We start from the raw sequence: 23,185 nt of genomic DNA, 5'->3' as shown, positions 1-23,185 counted from the left end.
ACTTCAGTTCAACAAGTCATTTAATTTTCTTATAGATGCGGATCACACAGAGAAAACTTTGTCCTTTGCTCGGAATGTGATTATAAAACAATGGCAACACACACAAACATATGCATACACACAAATATGTTTATGTATCATGCGAAGATGCAAACATGGGCAAATTAATCAAGACCAAACAACAAAACAGCGGCTGAAAAGTCTTTGAAAAAGAAGTCACAGAACCGAGGGAAATGCCTTTGACTAGCTCAAAGCTTCAAAGCAGAATAAGAGCATGTGTGTGTGTGTGTGTGTGTGTGTGCGTTTACCAATGGTGCAGTGTTCTCCATTCCATCCCTGTTCACACTGGCACTTGCCATCCCTGCAGGTCCCATGTTTCACACACTGTGGGTTACACAGTCTCTGGTCACAGCTTGTGCCTGTCCAGCCCTCCTCGCAGTGGCAAACGCCCCCGACACACACACCATGACTCCCACAATCTGCTGAACACACCTCTGGAGACAGAGAGAGAGAGAGAGGCAGAGAGAGTTGTTTTTACATTTGTTTTTCATCTTGTATATTTATCTTTATTTTATTTCTTCTAAATTAATTTAATTATTATTGTTTCTTTCAAATGTAAGCAATTTGCAGTTTTATTCTGTTATTTTAATTAATTGCTGTTTGGCTTTGCACTGTTTTAATGATCTGCTTCTGATCCGCCAAATGCTTTGGCGACGCAAGTAATTTCATTGCCAAAAAATAACACAAATTATTGTACTGAATGCCATTTATGTCATATCACACTAAAATAGCTATATTATTGAGTACTACCGCAAATATTGAGTCAGTAAGATTTCTTTAAATAAATTATGACTTTTATTCAGCAAGGATGCATTAAATTGACCAAAAGTGACATTAAAGATAATTATTATGTTATAATTATTATGTTACATAGTATAATGCTACATCTATTTCAAATAAAATGCTGTTTGAACCTATTCATCAAAAAATCCTGAAAAATCCTTGGTCACCATAAAAGACTTTATAAAAATGTAAATCAAAATTGAAAATTAATAATAAACATTTAAAAAATTGTACCGACCGCAAACTTTTGCATTACATTTTTATGTACATGTTTGAGCACAAAAAATATATATTTTTAAATATTTAATTTATTTATTTATAAATAAATATTTTATTCACTAATCACCCACAATCCAGTTCAACAGATAGTTTCCTATCTAGAGAACTTTCTGTGCTGGTTGCGGCATGCATATTTTAACCAAGTTAATGTCATTATTAAATTAATCTCCTTTATGTAAATTAGAATTAGAATGATTGGTAACACTTTACTTAAAGTCCGTGTGAACCGGAAGTTGCAAACGACTTTTCTCCAGTGTTGTGACGCATTTCCCAGTGAAACGGAATATTGAACAGAGGGCAGGGTTTTACTCTAGCGCTCCTCCTCTCCATCTCTGCTCATAACAGACTAACGGTTTGAGGGGAGTGGTTAAGCGTTGCTAGGGGTGTGCATTGGCACTGCCCTCACGATTCGATTCGATTACGATTCACCAGGTAACTATTCGATTCAATTCGATTCTACGATGCATTGCGATGCATCAAAATTCTACTGCACACAAGGCAAAATTTTCATCAGTCATGAGGCAATACAAGCAGTCAGATATTGAACAACAGATTTTATTGGCTGCTATGTGTGTATTATCACTCTCCTGTATCTTTGACATACATGTGATTAAATAAAATTCAATGGTACAGGGTATTGGATATGGCATTTTCAAACCTGAAAAAGAAAGCATAAATCACTGCTTTCAGTGCTTTGAATGAGAAATGTTTCTCTTCTCTCTGCTTGAGAACCATTTGAAATTAAATTTCAACTTTATTGTCCAACTCAAGGCCAGAAAATAAACAGTGTAGTAGGGTGTAACGGTTCACAAAATTCATGGTTCGGTTCAATACGATACACTTGTGTCACGGTTCGGTATGTTTTCGATACAGCAAAAAGAAAGAAATGCCAGAGAAATTTCCTTGATTTTTTTTTTTTTTTTTGTATTAGAACTAACATCATAAAGTATGGCATTTTTTTTCTTTGAGCAATGATGGAGCTATAATTTACTCTTCTTAGGAGCATATAAAACAAAACATCTCCTTGGAAAAAATTAAATGTAATTTTTTGTGCTTATAAACAAATGTTTATTTTAGTTCAGATTAACATTTGAGGGCAGCAATGTTATTCATAATGTCGAAATAAATCCGACATAACGTTACTTAAAAGCATTATAGCCTGGATATAGTTCATTCATGGCACAATGTTTCTTCCTGGTTTCCACGTCAGCGCTGTTTGATCCGTTAATAATGGAGAAATGTGAATGTTTCTCACTAGATCTTGCAGCGATGTTATTACTTTAGTGGCGAGTTCAAATGCTTTCTTTACTGGATCTCTTAGCGCTGTGTAGTAGATCGGCTCGCGCTACGTTGGTCCAAACTGATAAACAGTCCGTCAAGAGTAGCTCAGTTTCGTTCCGCTTACATTGCGTTTGCCATTTGATGTTGTGGTCGCGCCAGCGTCTACATTATGAGCGCGCTCGCGACGCGCTTACATTTGAAATAACCGTTCGGTTTGAAAATGCGTGCCTTGTACCGAACGGCTTAGTTAGTACGAATACGCGTATCGTTACACCCCTAAAACAGTGACATAATCGATTATGGCACTTTGCCGCATCGATGCTGAATCGTGCATGCCCCGCATTGCGATGCATCGCCGAATCGATTATTGTTGACACCACTAAGCGTTGCCCAAACCAATTCCTCAAACCTACGTCATCAGAGAAGGTCCTCCAATGCAGAGGGGAGGGGCATTTTCAGATTTTGATTAAAGATTAGGAAGCCAAAAAATTTTTTTGTGTGGATTGACTTGCATGGATGAATTGTTCACCACAAAACGATCAATTTAGGCAAACAAAGAACATATGGTCAATTTTGATTTCATGTGGACTTTAAAGCCTTTATGTATAATGCATTATAAAAGTATTTAAAAGCCAGTATTTTAATGCATTCATTATGCCTTGTAATGCATGTTATAATGCATTGTATGGTCTCATTAATAATTGTAACCAAAGTTATAATATATTATAATATACCTTTAGAAAGTATAATGCATTAATGCATAAATGTATAATGTATTAAAACGCGATAAGATTTTTTATAAAAAAATATATATAGTGCATTATGATGTACATAATGAATACCTTTATAATGCATTATAGTGAAAGGCTTTTACCGCATACCGAATATTTAAAAATATATATATATTATTATTATATTTTATTTATGGAGCTTATTTTGGATTGCACCTCATCCACACAAGTTTGAATTGCGTCCACAAATTTTTTGAGGTGTGTCTTATTTACATATGAATCTGGTGCTAAAACAGCACACGCAGCAAGCGCAAATAAACAACACTATCAGCGAGCGCAATTCATGCTTAGTGAACCCCCGCCCTGAGAGTGCAGATGATGAAAATGAAAGATTGGAATACATCGCAGCACAGCTTGAGAAGAGAGCAAGTGAGGAGGTGGAAATGGCTGATGGGAACGCACCCGTGGAGCAGTCAGGGCCCATCCAGTTGGGGTCACAGCTGCAGAGGCCCGTGTCGGGGCTGTAGACTCCGTGGCCGTTGCACTGATCCGGGCACTGGGCTCTGGACACATCACATAGAGGCCCAGACCAACCCGGTTTACAGTGGCACTGACCGGACACGCAGCTGCCATGTCCAGAACACGTGGGGTCAAGACAATCCACTGCAGAGAAAGAAACAGAGCGTTTGAAAAAGCTTTTTTTTTCTCTCATTCTCTTTTTTTTCTTTTCGCTTTCCTCCTCATCTTTCACTTCTCCTTCCTAAACTCACCTCTGGGATCTCAACACTTTCAGAAACTAGCTGCTCATATGAACATGCACTCAGAGACTCCGTTTCTGCCCAATTTCTTAAAAGCCAGATCAATAGAATGGATTTCATCACTTTAATAAAGTTTACTATGCTTGTATCAGCACGCTTTTATAGCAGACATTTGAAATCTGAGATTCTCAGAGGAAGAGGTTTTTTTCTGTGAGTGCTGAAACAAGTTTGGAAAATGAGAAGCTGTCGACATGCTCATTACCTTCCTCGCAGGACTCGCCACGGTAACCCGCTTCACAGGTGCAGCTGCCTTGGGCGCAGGTCCCGTGATCGCCACAGCTGGGGTCGACGCACTGGCTCTGGGGCACGTCACACTCCAGCCCCTTCCAGCCGCTGTAGCACATGCACACACCCTTGCTGTACTGCCCGTTCCCACTGCACAGCACGGGACAAGCCACTGCAATGGAGACAGAACCAAAGGATGCAGGAGGGAAAACAAATGAGGGAGTGAGGGAAGGACAGAAGACGAGGATGTTTGAGAGGAATTAGTGAAAACCAGCTTCATTAAGAGAAGTTCAGGTATGAAATGTAAGATAAGATAAGAGAAAAATGAAGCATAGAGTTAATTCAAACGATTCCACTGAACTGTTTGAAAACACCTCAAACTGTGCGTCAAGGGCTGTGAATCCCCAAATCAGAATAAATAAATAAATAAATAATTTAATGTGATTGTTTTCTGGCAATAATCAAATGCAGCCTCCTGAACTGTCCTGACATATATGTGGACTTGAGATGTTTTAGTGAACTGGCTTGTTCAGATGAACAAGATTGAAAAGAAAAGAAATGATTCATCAATTCCAGTCTCTATGTAGAATCAACTCCATGGCAGAATGTTCCATCTTTTATATTGAAATACATAAATTGATCACTTAAGTTTAATGTCACCCCAATCAAAAGTCATTCATTAAAAACCCTCATTGTTTTTACTGCTGAGATTAAATTATAATCTGAAATATTAATTTAAAATAATTTTTAAAATTGTTGTAAAATAGCTTGTTTTCTATTTTAATATATTTTAAAAATGTAATTTATTCGTTTGATGGATCATTATTCCAGTCTTTCAGAAAAATATTCATTTGGTGCTCAAGAAACATTTCTTATTATTATCAATGTTGAAAAGAGTTGTGCTGCTTAATTTTATTGTGTGAACACCATGATGCAGTTTTTAAGGACAGCATATATTTAAAATAGAAATATTTTGTAACTTTTTGTGATCAATTTAATGAAGACTTGTTGATTTTTTAATTAATCAATTTCTTAAAAAAAAAAAAAAAAAAAAAAGTAAATTGTTCAGATGAACCAGATTAAAGAATAATACATTTCCTGTGTAGAATCAAACCTCTGGTGGAATTTTGTATATATTTTATATTGTAATATAAAAGTAAGTTTAATGTCACCCTAATCAAGATAAAAAATGAATAAAAAAAAAACTTTGCTTTTGTGCCAGAATATACTGCTGAGATTAAATTTGAAATTTTACAATCTGATATTATCAAATTATATAATCTGAAACATACCATGTATTTCCACCTTAGTTAAGATAATTTTACTTTTTCGCAAAAAAAATGTAATAAAAAAAATAGCCTGGCTCTAACTAAATAAAGTAGCTTGTAACTTAACAAGGTACACTTTCTTTGATAGTTTCTCCAACATTAGCCTGCATATACTCAAGATGAGCAGAAACTTATCAGAAAATCTTAAAGTTTACAATGAAAACTTGCCTGTGAATGAATATAGAAAAAGAAGAAAAGAATCATGCCTTGCTCTTTTCCGTCACAGGGTTCGCTATTCGGCATAAACGCTGCATGATCTCTCTGTATATAGTAATAAGAAAGACTATGCCATGTGTAATTAAGGTAGCGCGCTTCAAAGCCAATATCAACAGTGCTCCCTGCTACTCAGAGGAGACAGCATCGACAGTAATAAACTAGCCGTATATAGCCTCAGGTGAGCTCACACATATTTCTCTTTACGAAGCCTCCACTGAGAGCACTTCATCACTCAAAAAGATTTGTCTGGCACAGTATTGCCAACAAACCCATTAAACATTTTGGCATAAATGAGACGGGATTAATCAGGGATGTTGTAATTCATCCGTCTGGATCTCAGCGTGATTTGACAGTGTCATGGAGCCGTTTCGACAAATGTCCAGAGCTTATGTACACTGGCGATCTCATGACAAATTTTGAGCTCGAGGGAAAATTCTGCTGCTGGGAAAAACAGCTTCAGAATCAAACATGTAGCAAGTCATATTTATATATGACTTGTGCAACTTGATCACAAAGGTTATTTTTAAGTCATGGTAAATAAATGTAATATAAAACTAAAGGTTGAATAGCAACCAAGTTTTAAATGACACAATAATGATATAGCTTGATATTACTTAGTTTACATATTAGTGTTGTCACGATACTAAATTTCTAACTTCAATACGATACCTTGAAAAATATTGATATTCAATGACATTTTCAATACCACAGGGAAAACTGTCATACATCCCATCATACAAATAATTTGTTTTTATCTTTTATCTATAATTTTTTGTGATAATTTGGGTAATTTTGTTGTAATAGCTTACACACTGCACAGGGATGCTTTATTTGAATCACTGAACTAGATAAAAAAAAACTAATTAAATAAACATGGCTTTAAGTTTTACAGGTAGGTCAAACAGTAGTATTCAGGTAAGAAATACTACAGATATGAAAGTAATTAAATGTAAAATAACACTGGATAGTTTTCATTGTAAAAAATAAATAAGGCTCACAATTAAAGGGGTGATGAACTGAGAAATCAAATTTTCCTTGAGCTTGTGACATATAAGAGATCATCATACTATAATAATATCCTGTAAGTTTCAGAACTGAAAACTACCTTGTTAGTCCAATAAAAGCTTTTATAGACATCAGGCTCAGCAAACGACTCGTTTTTCAAAGTGGGGAACTATGACGTCAAAGAGGATAAAACACCGCCTCCACAATAGAAGATCAACGCCTACTTCAACACGGCCTGTTTAGCCCCGCCCACCGATTCGCCCAAACATGCTAAATAACATAGGACGACATGATAATTGCTAAACCGGATCGAGCTACTACAAGCAATAAACATGCTGTTTACTAAATATTGTGCGTGCCTGTTTGTGGAAGAAGACAGTCTGCATAAGCTTCCTTCGGATTCCAGCATGGTTAAACTTTATTAAATCAGTCAATCACAATTTCCCGACGGATCTGCCAGCAACATGTAAGTAACCATGTGTATTCTAATGCCTGATCTGCGATCAGTGATTTCTGATGTGTAATTATTCAAGTTCAGATATCTTTCTCTTAAAATCGTTCAATACTGTTTATGCATCAGTGACTAAACGATCAACTTCACATAATTTCTCGTAGTAGCCTATTATGAAAATAATCTTTTTTAAACTGTTATTAAATTATATACAGAAAGCGATCAAAACGATCCCTTTCCATTCGGAAACTGTCAATCAAACAGCACAGCGCGAGCCGCGAGAGCTTATCTGGACACTTACCAAACTTGTGATGAAATAATGACACTGTTACACTACACAACGAAGCTCTTACTGTGTATTCACATCGTGTTTGCATTGTGATTTGGTGTAAGCATTTGTGAGAGTGCAAAAATTGCGTTGCAATGATAAGATCTTTATTCACGCGATCAACAGACTGTCTGTCATCTGCTCAGTGCTCATCATGCTGCAACCTTTCATGTGATGGAATAGATTTAAATATAATGCTTTAAACGATACTTTTCACGATTTGTTAATCTCGATAGCTGTAATAGTAAAAACGTAGTAAAAGTTTTCGAGAGAGTTCATGTAATACTAGCTATTTCATATGCAAGCATGTCAGCCAATCACAGCAGTGGGCGTTTACACTGCAGTCTCACAGCAGACACGCCCCTTAAAACGGAGCGTTCAAATCTGAGGCAGAAATCAGGCTTGGAAAAATGGCTTTTATTTATAAATTATGAAAATTTTTGATGTAAAAATCATACTAACATTATAAAGGCACCCCAGGCAACATTATAAAATAATTAAACAATCCAGTTCATGACCCCTTTAAAGTTACAAAAGTTCAGTCAAGAGCAGCGAGTGATTTTCTACTTGTCTTTTGTTCTTTGATTAACATTAGCATGTTAATTAGGCTGCTGTCTCTTTAAGAGCTTATGCAAAGATCACATAATACTGTATAAAATCCTGAATAAAAGCTTCAGTGAGAGACATCTTCTGTTTGGTCATCAGTAAGACATTACAACACGTTTCATTTTATTTAAAACGCAACACTGCAAATAATAATAAATGATGAACAGACAATAAGCAAACAATGGTATATTCATTAATAATTCCGTTTACACGAAACACTGTAAGTCATCCTTTGTCAACTGTGCTAACTCTACTTCAACTCGTACTTCAACTTTATTTGCCACAACCAAGACTTATAAAGCAAATTTAGTATGCATAAATGTTTCACATAGTTAGCAAATAATGTTTGTTATGTAACTATGTAACTATGTAACAAGATATTTTTCAACATCAGAAGTTTTCAAACTAATTCCACATGTGTAATGGCGGGGACACTGATAATGATTTTCATACGCAAGCTGTTACCTAATCATAACAGTGATTACTTCTAAGTCTTGAATGCTACACACCCATCAAAATGGAGTGTTTGAAAAAGAGGGTCAAAATCAGTATAGATTTTTTTATGTTATAATCTTGATAACATTATTAGTGGACCTCAGAGAACATTATAAAAAAAATGCAGACAATAATGCCACAATATGAAAAAATCTTAATTGTCATAATAAATATAAACTATAGAATTTATTTGCATTTATTTGCGTGTTTTTTACTGCACAAAATGTTTTTACACAACACAACTTTTCTGTAAGACTACTAAAAAATATATTTTGACAAATGCTGCAATGTGAAACACCATTTTTAATGTAAACAGTCCTGCAGTGTGACAGTAAACGGTACCTTTGGAGCAGTCCGTGCCGTGGAACCCTGGGAAGCAATGACACGCTCCTGACATGCACTCTCCGTTGCCATGGCAATTCTGCGGGCACTCTTCCACTGAGTCTAAGACGACACATAAGAGACGGCCGCATTTTACAACCCTCAGTTATTAATGAGGGACAGTGGAATGTAGAAAACCTTTTAAACCCTGTTGTCTGACAGAAGAAAGCGAGTCATAACACTATGAACTGTCTTGCATTTTGTGAGATAATCTTTTACACAGCATGGTGCAACGCGAACTTTCAGTCAGCGTCATTGACAGTTCAGTGGCAATGTGTGAATTACTATGACACATTTCACCAAAGCCTTATGGGAAATATAACACTATGACTGTGGCAAAGCTAAAATAAATTATGCTTTTCAAATCATCAGTAGCCGTCAACCGAATGTCACATACACACATTAATACAGAATGCGATTATTTGATCTCAAGATCTAAGAGACCTCAAGAGCACATTGAGTGTGTGTGTGCTTGTGTGTGTTACTCCTCAAACTGAATAGTTAAGCATACATACTGTTTTGAATATAGTGGACCCCAAAAAATATTTGGACACTTGAGCCACACTTAAAAATTAATGGATGTCATTCTATTAGATAAATATCAAAGTGGCATCTGCAAACAAATCATGGTCCATCATTTTCTCCAAACTAATTTGACTTTTCAGAATCATTTTTTGCAGTGACTTGTAAACAACTGATCTCAAGGTTATTTTGACTGGATGTATGAAATTGGATCTCCTCAAGTTCACCCAGGTGTCCTAAGAGAGTAAGCATAGGTGTGGTTCTTAACATGTTACTCTAATGTTTGACTACCAGAAAGTATGCAAATACTTTTTAGTATTTTTTATTCTTTAAAAAAAACAAAGATTTATACTGTTCAAACTGTATATTCTATATACGTTTTGCCCTAAACCTACCCCTAATCCTTACTTATGTATTTTAACAACGTAATTCAAATTGACAGCATTTATTTATTTATCACTACATCCTTATGGGATGTATGGGACCCTTTAAAGGGATACTCCATTTTAAAATGAAAATTCTGTCATCATATACTCACCCTCATGTTGTTTCAAACCTGTATGAATTTCTTTCTTCTGCTGAACAGAAAGGAAGATATTTAGAAGAATGTCAGTAACCAGACAGTTTCTGGTCTCATTGACTTCCATAGTAGGAAAAAAATATATACTATGGAAGTCAATGGTACCAGAAACTGTCTGGTTACTGATATTCTTCTAAATATCTTCCTTTCTGTTCAGCAGAAGAAAGAAATTCATACAGGTTTGAAACAACATGAGGGTGAGTATATGATGACAGAATTTTCATTTTAAAGTGGAGTATCCCTTTAAGTGGTTATGTTTAGCTTTGGAGATAGGCTTAATTTATTTGTAAATATTTGAATGAACTCAATAATAATGGAATTATTGTCTAATAAAGGTTGGTTTAAAGCACTTAATTAATGTAATTTTTCCCATTTTCCATGACCTAATCTAAAGTGATAACTATTTACAGTTAATATGTTGTTAACAAAGCATTATATAACTCTTTACATATGAGCTAATTAAACAGTAACACTTTGTTAATTACAGTGAAAATGAATGAAGAACTCACTATTTGTATATAGTCTATTAATGTATTAACTACAGTTTATAATCCATCAATTAACTATTTGAAAACTATTTGTAAATACTTTATTACACTATACTTGTTATAAAGTGTTACCAACATTTCTTATTATTATCAATATTGCAAGCAAATTTTCTCCTTAAATTTGGATTATTTAATGAATAGAAAGTTCAAAAGAACAGCATTTCAATTCTATTGAATTTTTTTGTAATGTAAAACAATGTAACAATGAAAAAGTATTGACTGTCACTTTTGATAAATTTGCTGAATAAAACAGTTGATTTCTTAAAAAAAAAAAAAAACTCTAGTCAGTAGTGTATTAAATATAAAAAAAATATATTTACAAACCAATTTGAAACATTCATATTTGGTTGTAAATCTGATTAATATACGATTTTTTATGTTTTTATATTTTTTATGTTTTTGTTGTTTTTTTAGATAATTTGGGACACAATTCCTATCCATTTTCACTCATTCTTTGTCCATATATTGAAGCATACAACAGTTGCTATGTTCTGAATTTTGAAAGAGTGAACAAGTGAGCAGTTTATGCATGAATATTTAAACACAATATATACAGTACATGAATATGTAAAATATAGCAATGCCTCCTATACGCTTCAGGAGTTCTGCATTTGACAGACAGGAGGTCAAATTTCCACTTTTCCATCCTTCACTGACAGCTCCTCTCAGCTGTTGTGGAAGAAAGCCTCGAAGTTGGCATTTCGCTTATGCGAAGTCATCACTATGGCAACCTTTGTGGATATAGTGGATATTGACTAAACTGCCTGGACAAACATTTTTCAGTGCTTACTTTTATTTTACAAATACAATGATTCCTTGTGTGGCCTTAAGAAATGTAAATGAAAGCCAGTGTTGGGCAAGCTACTTGGTAAATGTAGTGAGCAAAGCTAGCAGTTACTCTACATTAAATGTAGCTTCACTACACTGAAGCTACCACCCTGGGAAATGTAGCAAGCTAAGCTACAGCAATATGGCAAAAGTAGTTTACTACATCTAAGCTATTTAAATATATATATATATATATATTTTAACATTCTCTGTATTAAATTTTCTACATTGGCACAAAGAAAAACTCTAACAAAATTAACTTTGCGGTTACAGTGTGCAGTAATATTCTTACATATGTAAACAATTTATATTTTAACACAGGTAATGATACAGGGGAGAAAATAGAAGAGGAAAAAAAGGTTGGGGGGAGGTAGTAGAGGTAGTAGTAGTGGGGTTAAGGTTCAATTATTGCCTTATTAAAGTCTTATTAAAATAATTAATAAAGGGTTCCCATACTAAATCAAAACTATCAGTCTTCTTTTTTAAGGAAAATCTAATCTATTCAATTTGAAGGTGGTGCATAACATCACTAACCAGGGCAGAGCAGTGAGGTGGATTTTTTTGTTTCCATTTGAGCAAAATCAATCTACGTGCTAAGAGTATGACAACTCCAAGCACAATACACTGTTTTTTAGACAGCTCCAGATTGTCACTACTGATACCAAAAATAGCCATAACAGGGTCTGGATCTAGTGGTTTTCCCAACACCTTTGACAGTAATTGAAAAACTGAAATCCAATAACTACGAATATTAGGACACATCCAAAACATATGTCCTAGTGATGCTGATGTTTGACTGCATCTATCGCATATTGGGTTCACAGAAGAGAACATCCTAGAGAGCTTTCGTTTAGACAGATGAAGTCTATGTAAGATCTTGAATTGTATTAAACCGTGTCTAATGCACTACAATTTAATTTTTTTGTTTTCACCCCCATTTTTTAATGAGCTGAACTCAAAGATGTAAGACTTTTTCTATGTACACAAAAGGCCTATTTCTCTCAAATATTGTTCACAAATCTGTCTAAATCTGTGTTAGTGAGCACTTCTCCTTTTCCAAATTAATCCATCCACCTCACAGGTGTGGCATATCAAGACGCTGATTAGACAGCATGATTATTGCACAGGTGTGCCTTAGGCTGGCCACAATAAAAGTCCACTCTAAAATGTGCAGTTTTATCACACAGCACAATGCCACAGGTGTCGCAAGTTTTGAGGGAGAGTGCAATTGGCATGCTGACTGCAGGAATGTCCACCAGAGCTGTTGCCCGTTAATTGAATGTTCATTTCTCTACCATAAACCGTCTCCAAAGGCGTTTCAGAGAATTTGGCAGTACATCCAACCGGCCTCACAACCGCAGACCAAGTGCCAACCACACCAGCCCAGAACCTCCACATCCAGCATCTTCACCTCCAAGATCGTCTGAGACCAGCCACCCGGACAGCTGCTGCATCAACCGGTTTGCATAACCAAAGAATTTTTGCACAAACTGTCAGAAACAGTCTCAGGGAAGCTCATCTGCATGCTCGTCATCCTCATCGGGGTCTCGACCTGAGTGCAGTTCGTCGTCGTAACCGACTTGAGTGGGCAAATGCTCACATTCGATGGCGTCTGGCACTTTGGAAAGGTGTTCTCTTCAAGGATGAATCCCGGTTTTCACTGTACAGGGCATATGGCAGACGTGTATGGCGTTGTGTGGGTGAGTGGTTTGCTGATGTCAACGTTGTGGATCGAGTGGCCCATGGTGGCGGTGGGGTTATGGTATGGGCAGGCGTATGTTATGGACAACGAACACAGGTGCATATTATTGATGGCATTTTGAATGCACAGAGATACCGTGACGAGATCCTGAGGCCCATTGTTGTGCCATTTATCCACGACCATCACCTCATGTTGCAGTATGATAATGCACGGCCCCATGCTGCAAGGATCTGTACACAATTCCTGGAAGCTGAAAACATCCCAGTTCTTGCATGGCCAGCATACTCACCGGACATGTCACCCATTGAGCATGTTTGGGATGCTCTAGATCGGCGTTTACGACAGTGTGTTCCAGGTCCTGCAAATATACAGCAACTTCGCACAGCCATTGAAGAGGAGTGGACCAACATTCCACAGGCCACAATCAACAACCTGATCAACTCTATGCAAAGGAGATGTGTTGCACTGCATGAGGCAAATGGTGGTCACACCAGATACTGACTGGTTTTCAGACCCGTCTGTGTTTTCCACATCACAGGAATTAAATCATATGGCCCTGGTTGCCAACCGCCGTGAAATATGAAGTCACCGTCACTTACTGATCCAGCAGTGATACTTTGCAGTTGTATTTCTGATTTGAGCTTTAGAAATGCTTGGGAAAATGTAGCTTGTGTGGACACACAATTACCGCACTACTTGATCAAAAAAAAGAGCTTCGCTACTGAAAAGCAATTTAATTCAGAAAACAGCGACGCTATCACCACGCTACTGAGAAATGTAGATAAACTAGTAGTGTCACTACTTAGCGACGCTACTGCCCAACACTGGTGAAAGCAATAAAAGGAGCTCTCCTTCAACTGCACACATTCAAACTGAAATATAATATAAGGTTAAGGGTGGATCATGTGTTCTGTGTAAGCTGTTTGGAGTGAAACACATCCTCTATAGGCCTACAGCAGGTCACCAAGCAACCAAATTTTTATTTTACCATCTTTTTGAAAATGTTGACCCTTAGAGTGTAAATAAAAGCTGGAGGTGTGTACCTAGAGCCACAGTGCTGAATGAGACTGGCTCTTTCTCTCTGCCGTCATTGTAGAAGGCCAAGTGCCAGGTGCCGGGGTCCAGATACTGAACAAAGATTGCCTCATTCTGAACAACGGTCTGAATACTGCGCCGCTCACGAGGAGACTCAATAACGCTCCACTTCTCCTTTCCATCCAGCCTTTCCATAAAGTCATACTGAAGAGACAGAGAGAGAGGTGAAAACAGGACGTCATCTTCACTAAACACTGTAATTACAATCAAAAAAGTCAAATTAAATCAAAATGTAGAGGAGATAACAACTCTGAAATGTGATAAGACACATGTAAGAATGCTGCAGACAAATATGCAGCGATAATTTGGAAATCATATACAATTCATTATGAAGAGTTGCAAAAAATGAATAAATAAATAAATAAAAGCCTGTCTACACAGATGGTCTCTTCATGGTAATTAACAAAAACCTGTCTTTTAAGGAGGAACATTATAGAGAACCAGATTTCCTTGCTCTAAAACGGTTACCTCACACACCGTCCCACAAAATGGTGACAAATCCCAGTTTTCAATGGTTGGGTTTTGTCGGATCAGTATGTTAACCCTTTCTGTCAGGATCACTGATTGACCAACATTAATGTATTGCAGATATCATTAATTAATTTTAATGCAAAACATAATTAGAGAATTTTAGTCTGATTCAGGGGGAATCAGAAGGTCATTCTGACTGACAAGAGGAGGAGCTGGGGATGGAGGAGGGAATTGGCTCCTGAGAAATGCGATAGCTGCTGATAAGAAGGAGCTTATATATGAATACAGTGATAAGCGTTGTATTCCTATAGGTAGACGTGTATCAGCTGAGAGTCAGCTGATGAGTGCTTGACTAACGTGACCTGCCAGAGCTGACGCTACGCTTGATTTTGGTGTTTGCTGGGGCAGTGTGAACATAACAGTGTCATTAAAATTCATATATAATGTATCATTAAAAAGAACTGGCTCATAAGATTAATTCATTTGCAACACAGTTGTCCTAGTTAAGACACAATGTCGGTTTAGTACTCATTATATTATCTTTCTGCCTAGTCTTTTTCTCTCAACATATTCAATTAAAGCTTATGAGTGTTAAAGGGATAGTTCACCCAAAAATGTAACTTCTGTCATCATTTACTCACCCTCATGTCGTTCCAAACCATTAAGAATTTTGTTCATCTTCGAACACAAATAAAATTATTGTTAATAAAACCTGAGAGTTTTTTGTCCCTCAAATGAAAGTCCATTCCACCAACACTTTCATGATTCAAAAAGTCCATAAAGACATTGTAAAAGTAATCTATATTAATTGAGCGGGCTAGTCTAGATTTTCTGAGGAGACAAGATCACTTTATATAATGCACAGATTTAATTTAGGCTTTTATTTACATATAAACATCAACACACATACAATAATCAAATCAAATACTGTATGGTAAACAGAACCAATTTATATGGATTATGTTTATATGTCTTTATTAGATTTTTGAATTATTTTGGTGGAATGGACTTTTAATGAACATACATAAATCTCTCAGGTTTCATTAAAACATCTCATTTGTGTTTTTTTCGAAGGTGAATGAAAGTCTGGGTTTGGAAAGATATGAGGGTGAGTAAATCATGACAGAATTTTCATTTTTGGGTGAACTAACCCTTTAACAAAAACTGAACCGAACGTGGTTTTAGTATTTAACAACTGGATACTCAACCTTAATTATAAGTGGACATGGCTCCTTTAAGAGAAGAAACAAGACATAAGGCGATTTGCTCACCTGAGCATGTGAAGGAGGCAGGCCTTTCCGCATGTAGACCCCAAACAGTGCGTCCTTGCCCAGGGAGATGTTGAACTTGAGGAAGTGTGGCTGGCGCAGGTGAAGCAGAGACCTCCAGAAGACGCCTGGAGGAACATCCTGACTGACACGCTGACCCAGCTCCAACTCCCCGCTGTTTATACTGCTGTTCTTCAACACCCACGGCCCTGAGACGGACGCCAAGAGAAGAAACAAGATTTGTTTGATAAAAAAAAGTATTTCAAAGTCAGGGACAATGGGGAATATCCTCAGCTCTGTATGAAAATATTTGCAGTGTGTGCAAAGAAAAATCAACATATATTACTCTGCAGAGACGCAGCTCTGCGCTAATGAGTGTGTGGTGCGGGCTGCCAAAGTCATCAACCCTAAATCAAACCCTGTCTTTTCCCTTGAGATCATAATACCTCTGCATGACAGCAATGGCCACACACGCACACTTCCCTTCCCACTACACCTGCTAATTCTGTCCTCTAGAGAGAAAACTGCTGCCATGTTGACAGCGCAGATAGATCGCAGCAACTCCAATCAGAAAATAACCCAGCAAACGGGCCTTGATGGTATCAGAAGCAACATACACACACACACACACACACACACACACACACACACACACACACACACACACACACACTCTTTTTGTGTCTGATGGGCCAGCGCAACATGAGTGGGCTTGGTGTTAGCTGTCAGTCTAGTCGGCTTTCTCAATGCTTGATGTGCCCTGATAAGCAGAGACAATCTGTTTCCCTGCCTGCAAAAACCTCTGGCTGCATTTAAACGAGTTATGGAGAGAGATGAATTGAATTGATCGAGCGCAAGCAGGCTCTTTCCCTAAATGGATCAAGCCTCTTTTTTTTTTTTTTTTTGCTGGAGAACATGTGCACGTACATGCAGTGTCAGGTCTGAGTGACAGGTCGGTTAAAGCGGTCCATTCTCGTAACCAGTGGGAGCTCGCACCAACCTCCCTCATTAACACGGAGCATGGATGAACAGCTCTGTGCTGAAGGAGAGCAATACACTCAGAGAGCGAGAGAGAGAGATGGAGAAAGTGAGATAGGTGGGGAAGCAAAAAAAGTGGGAGAGAAAATCCCATGGAGAGGGAGCATGAGAAGAGTCTTCTGTTGAGGAGCTGAAGTTCACACTCCTCATGCTCTCAATCAGCCAGAACTGCCTATATCAGAGCCAATGAAAAAGGCTCTTTCCTTTCCCCTTACAAATGTACACGTACACCCAGGTCTTGGTATGGATGGACTTTCTTGTTGAGTCTGGATACGACTAGGTCAGTCACCTCAGCCTGCCTTTTATAAACCTACAATAACTCTTATGGATTTATTAAATAACATACTATAATAAATGATTAGCTATCTCTAGAGAAAATGACAGATTGTATCAGTATATGAGGAGTTTAAGGGACTGAAGAAAGGCTGAATGTGCTTAGGAAGCCAGTATCACCACATATACAACCCTCTGGGGTCATGTAAGTCCATATGGAACTCCTAATTTCGGTATGTACTGCCCACAAATAAACTGATACTGTAAGGGTGGTTGGCCAACAGTGGTTCAGGCTGCAGGATTGCTGATTGACTAAAGAAACATCATTAGCAATATGGTATAAACCAGTAGACTTCTTGTCTATTACCACCCACTGCAACTTATACCAATGATGGAAATAAAAGCAAAATATGTGGGAGAGCGTTGCTATGGTATGACGATATAGTATTGCAATAGGTAGCACTTCTATGTTAATACTGAATCAAAACTAGTTAGCACATATGTTATAATCGAGAAGGTTTAATAACAGTATTTGGTTATGGTTACATTTAAATATGTTATAAATTAGATGTATAAAATTGAATAAAACAGTTAATTGTACCCAGAATGTATGTAGAATGTTACCTAAGAAAAAAAGAGAGAGTGAGCAAGAGAGAGCGAGAAAGTGTAGAGAGAAAGAGAAATGGCAGGCAGAGCTCAGGTAGAGATGAAGAGCAAAGCTCCCAAGAGGAGATAAAGAAGCCCGCGAGCAACAGTTACAACCTTCTTTCATCCCTTCCTTGACCATGTGACTGAAACCCAATGTGAGACATTCAAACTGACCAATGAGTAGATTGCAACTTCCCCCACCATCCTAAATGTGTGACAATTAGAAGACCCTTGATGTACACACATCTTGGCCTATAGGCCTTAATCACTATCAGTACCTTTTTGCCTTTAGGAATTCCAAATGGCCCTTGGAGGGGGTTGGAACAGAAAAGCAAAAGTCTGTCCCTTTTCAATTCCCAGTGGATAAAATTAAGTAATGGCCTATATTTTCCAACTGAAAATTGTTTCACTCAAATGTATTTCACATTACAAGTCAAATGACCTGCTATTGTTGATTCAAGCAGAAAAAGTTGATGAAGAATCTATCATCATGAGCTTAAAAGGATCAAAGATTCCTCAAAAGGCTTACTTTATGTCTCGTAGACGTTGCATTAAGATTGAAAGCAGTATCAATAATGTAAAAAATGTGATGTGCAGTCAAATGTCCCGCTGTTAAACGAGTGTTCTCACAGGTACACTTGTTGTGCTTCATGGGAGTTTTGACGTGATATGGGTTCTTATTCAAATGTGGAGACCCAATAAAAAAATAAAAAATAAATAAATAAAAATAAAAATAAAACAGCACCCCCAACTAAAAACATTTTCCCGTGCCCCTGTTCAGCGATGTTTTCTATTCAGTCTTGACCTCTTTTGCTTGCTTTCTGTATTTTCTGTGTCTGGCTTTCATGCTATATGCATACATAAAATTGCTTGTCCGTGACGCTATCAGAAGCACTTTTCATGAGAAAGTCAAAAAGGCACATGATGCTTGTGTTGAGAGATTCACTGAGGTCCTGACATGTATATCCTCATAACAACAACATTAAAACTGGAGAACAGTGTGAGCCCAGCATCATGCTTCTTCTCCCCCACTGACAGCTCACCATTACACATGTGTCTTTGTGTCTGTAGGACAGCTAGCCCTTCTTCAGAAAGCTCTCCATCAAAGTGAAGGGGAAAAAACACTTCAGAAAAACAGAGCAGGAGAGAAAGCAAATGCGCTCTAAAGCTTTTGCACCTGATGTCCTTCCTCCATTATGTTCATCCAGTATCAGACAGGAGTCCTTCCATTACCAACCCAGGCTCATTAGAAAAACGTGCCTGTGGCATTTCTGCAAAATGATATTGCGTTGCTTCTTGCATGTTCTGCTGCATTTTCATAGTGGCAAGTCCAGTAAGTGGTGCATGTTCAATTTTCTCTGAAAAGGTCAATCACATTTGAAAGTAATGTACCATCTACATTAAATCCTACCCTAAACATAACTGATATTGTTAACAAAAGCAAATGTGAGTAAACCATGGCATTTTAGCTTGCTTATACAAGTGTTTGTGCTCTTTTATCGAGCGTTGTGACTCGTGTTTCACAAGACTTTTACAATGTCAGAAAAGCTATACTGTACATATAGAGGTGGGCTGCATTTCCTGAAACCTTCTTAACGCTACGTCATTCTTAAGTTACACCTTAAGCTGTACCTTATCGTTAATATGTGTTTCCTGAAACGTTCTTAGATAAGTCATACGTTCGAAAGGTTGGTCTGGACCACTCTTAGCTTTACCTTATCACTGTTGCAGGTTTTCATGCAAAGAATAAAACTGTCATTACACTGATTGTTGTTAGATTTTTAATTATATTATCTAAAGGTACATCAGCTGGCAAACCATTAAAGGCTTAATAGTCTATTTAAAGGGAATGATTCTGGTGGGGAGTTTGCTCAAACTATGGCAGCGATACAGCGAATAGTTGTTCTAAAAGATGGCGCCGTCCGCGGAGCGCTTTCAAAGGCCAGTGAAAGCATAGGCTACTGTCAGTTAAGTCCAATTCGGACGCTAATTTTTTCTCATGGGCTTGTACGGTATTTTAAACATTTACAGGGGTAAGTCGGTGATTTTATTGCCGTCCGAATCCATAATGTCAGTGTATTTTCTCCCCCAACCCGTGTAAAAATCCCTGGCCAAATTAATACCTACTGTTTTTTGACAAACAGGTCATGTGGTAATTTAATTGCCATCTGAATCCACATCTCTGAGTTTACAAGAAGAGATTCAAAATTCACTGTTTAAATCCTTTTTGATCACTGCCGAGCACCGTACGTAAGATGTACACTTTTATTACTGAAATGCTGGAAAGTATTTACAAGAACAATATTTCATCACAGCTCCACCTCAGCGAACAAAAATGGGAAAGAGAAGAAAGCACGTAAAAATTTGAAATGGTTATTATGGCAGCAATATATGATACAATTTTAAAATATATAGGCTAGGCTATTATAGTTTGGATTATTTTTTTTATAATATCCTAGTCCTAATAAATGCAATTTCAACTATTTCTGAAGTGCTTCTTTTATAAAGAACACCGCTTTCTCGCATAATGCAGTGAAGCAGCCCCTGTACGAGAGAATAATTGATTTTCATCAGATTCAGCACCATCGCCACGGACAGTGCCGGGTAACGTCGAACACGCCTAGAAATGGTATACCTTTAGTTAAGTTATACCTTAAGAGTCTTCGTAGCGTGCTGGTTATGTGAGGCAGTCGGTAAAATATATTTATTTAACTTCCACTGGTGTTTATTTCAGCTGGACACTGTAGTGAATTGTATGTATAGGTACATTTTTGGAGTTTTTTTAAAAAATGTAGCTAGAAGCACGTTTTTCCAATGAGCCTATGTTGTGCATTATACAGTCCAAAACAAATAGGATTGTGCACACACACACTCCCCAATTGAAACTGTATTAGCACCTATTTGTCCTCTTCCATAAAGAAACACTCTTTTCGAGCTATCTAAAGGGAAAAGAAGCTGTACTGTGTGTGAAGAACGTCAATACTGGCACTCTCTAAAGGTCAGCGACAGTCGTTATCATCTAAACGTGTTGACACTGATAATGATAAATCATTTGATGTGACAATCATTTGACAACAGACAGCAAGATTCTTTGTGTCTGAGCCACTGAGAGTTAGTTAGCCAGAGCTTTGAACCATTAACTAAAGTCCATTGAGATCTAAATAACACTGTTTATCAAAGGTCGCTGTGAGAAAAAGGCACACAAGACTGTAATTTTACACTAATGTACTCTCTCAATTACCAGTAAAGAAGAATCCCTGATTGGGCTCTGATTATTCTTACAAAACCTCAGTCTGACATAGACTAACATGTGTAATAACTGCATTAGCATTACATATAGAACTGCAGGAGGAGCATTGAGAAGAGTTGGACCAGTTGAAGACAATACAAAATCTATTATAACATGGCATATTTCTTAGTGAAACAAAATACTCAGTTAGAAAAAAATGTAGGGTTGCACTTACACCATAATGTTGTTGTGAATATTTTATTAAATAGTTATTGTTAGGTCATATTAAAACAATTTAAATTAATGAAAAAATATTCAGTAACAAAAATGTATTATACTAAAATGGTTTATGATGTATTTGATTTCATCACACTGTTATTATTTCTATTAGTAAAATAGCTAGAAAAATATATAGAATTGGGCTTGATTTGTGAACCAAGCTTACTTGCATTACATTGTTTTATTATGCTATTACATAGTTATTACATTACAAACAAAAAGTTACTTTTCAATTAATGAAAAAAATCAGCTAGAAATTATGCTCGAAAACATGCTTAGAGATTCGCGGATCAGCTCTAACGTCACCTGAATCCGCTGTTAAAAACAAATCATCCAGCTGTCACCCACCCGCACCTTTTTTCTCTGATTTTGATATCCGCACCTGACCCGCACCCGATCGTCACATTACAATAATTCAAAATCTCAGTGTTAAGCACTGAAGGCTGCTTTTAAATGAACATTTATTCAAAGCAAAAGTTCTTCTTGGCAAAATTTTATTTCTCTAATAGCCTAAACCAGGGGTCAGAATCCCATATGGCACACGGAGGGGTAATTGCTGGTACGTGCACAAAAGTGAGAGATGTGTATATACTGTATTCAATTCAGATAAAGTACATCACACATACAGATCTACCTTTTGAGGTAATTATTCATCATAGTAACACAGCTTGTTTTATTAAGTTAGAAGTCATAAATATGATTGTGTGAGATTTAAATCACTTAAGTCAATGAAAGCGCACAGCTCTGAAAGCATGCACTGCACATCACGCACACACAAAAGTTACAGCTTGTTCACATTCATTGCGTTTTACCGTGAAATGACAGTTCCGAGCCTTTATTAAAATCAACACACATTAATGATTTATCTCTCATCCACCTGCGACCCACCCGCAACTTTGGAATGATATTTTTTTTGTTACCAGACCCGCCCAACCTGCGGATATAACTGCGATCCACGCATCACTAATGGTTACTTTTATCACACTGTAATTATGTTATTACAAGTACTTTTTACAGAATTATGACTAACTTTTTTTACCGCACTGGAACAACATGAATGCTCATGAATTGTGCAATATAAAACGATTGACGTGTGAACAGAGAGCAGTTTAGATTTCATGTTATCAGGGGGTTTGCATTTAATGTCATCAGGTGATTTGGATTTCACATGGTCATGTTTCAGGGGTTCAGGGTCGTGTTTTGCTTTTACCTCTGCCTCCGGAGGGCACTGTTGCCACATCGCCAATGCCAGGAATACTCATGCTGAGGCCAGTGTTCACTAGATGCCCTTCTGTGGGCTTCAGCCGCCAATTCAAGCCAAGCAGATTAAGAGCTATAAGGGAGAGAAAGAGAGAATTAAAAAATAGAACATGACACTACATTACACCTTCCAACTACATTATGTATGCCACGGATGCCACGTCCTGACAGCTGAGAGCATGCATGCGACACACAACAACTATAACTCTTGCTGACAGAGGTGACTTTAGCATACAAATACACTCATTATAGAAAATGACACTTTGACTAGAGTCTGTGCTTTGTTTGGGCTCTGTGCCCAGACAGGTTTTGTTGGACCAGGTTTAATCCAAACCAATACAGGAATTCTAAATTCTCCAAAGATATAAATATGTCACATAGAAGCGGGTGGCAAATGAGAAAAACAAAACATTAAATGCAACACAATACGATTTCAGAAAGGAAATGACACTTATCT

At 37.2% G+C, this 23,185-nt stretch overlaps 1 protein-coding gene across 1 annotated transcript in view; it reads right to left on the bottom strand.

The window, feature by feature from the left end:
* Nucleotides 1-23,185, bottom strand: part of tenm2b (teneurin transmembrane protein 2b) — a gene marked incomplete at both ends in the record, with an annotated part of 221,512 nt that overhangs the window by 21,536 nt on the left and 176,791 nt on the right. The window contains 7 exons of the mRNA XM_081391712.1: nt 309-494; nt 3,597-3,797; nt 4,155-4,349; nt 8,949-9,050; nt 14,211-14,406; nt 16,005-16,210; nt 22,679-22,801. Of these exons, the coding sequence (XP_081247838.1) occupies nt 309-494; nt 3,597-3,797; nt 4,155-4,349; nt 8,949-9,050; nt 14,211-14,406; nt 16,005-16,210; nt 22,679-22,801 (1,209 nt within the window). The remainder of the gene's footprint in view (nt 1-308; nt 495-3,596; nt 3,798-4,154; nt 4,350-8,948; nt 9,051-14,210; nt 14,407-16,004; nt 16,211-22,678; nt 22,802-23,185) is intronic.

The sequence above is a fragment of the Scardinius erythrophthalmus genome (genome assembly GCF_964197995.2).
Source record: "Scardinius erythrophthalmus genome assembly, chromosome: 17".
NCBI classification, from domain to species: domain Eukaryota; kingdom Metazoa; phylum Chordata; class Actinopteri; order Cypriniformes; family Leuciscidae; genus Scardinius; species Scardinius erythrophthalmus.
Note: the sequence above shows the minus strand (reverse complement) of the source record. Positions and strands in the feature narration are given on the sequence as shown.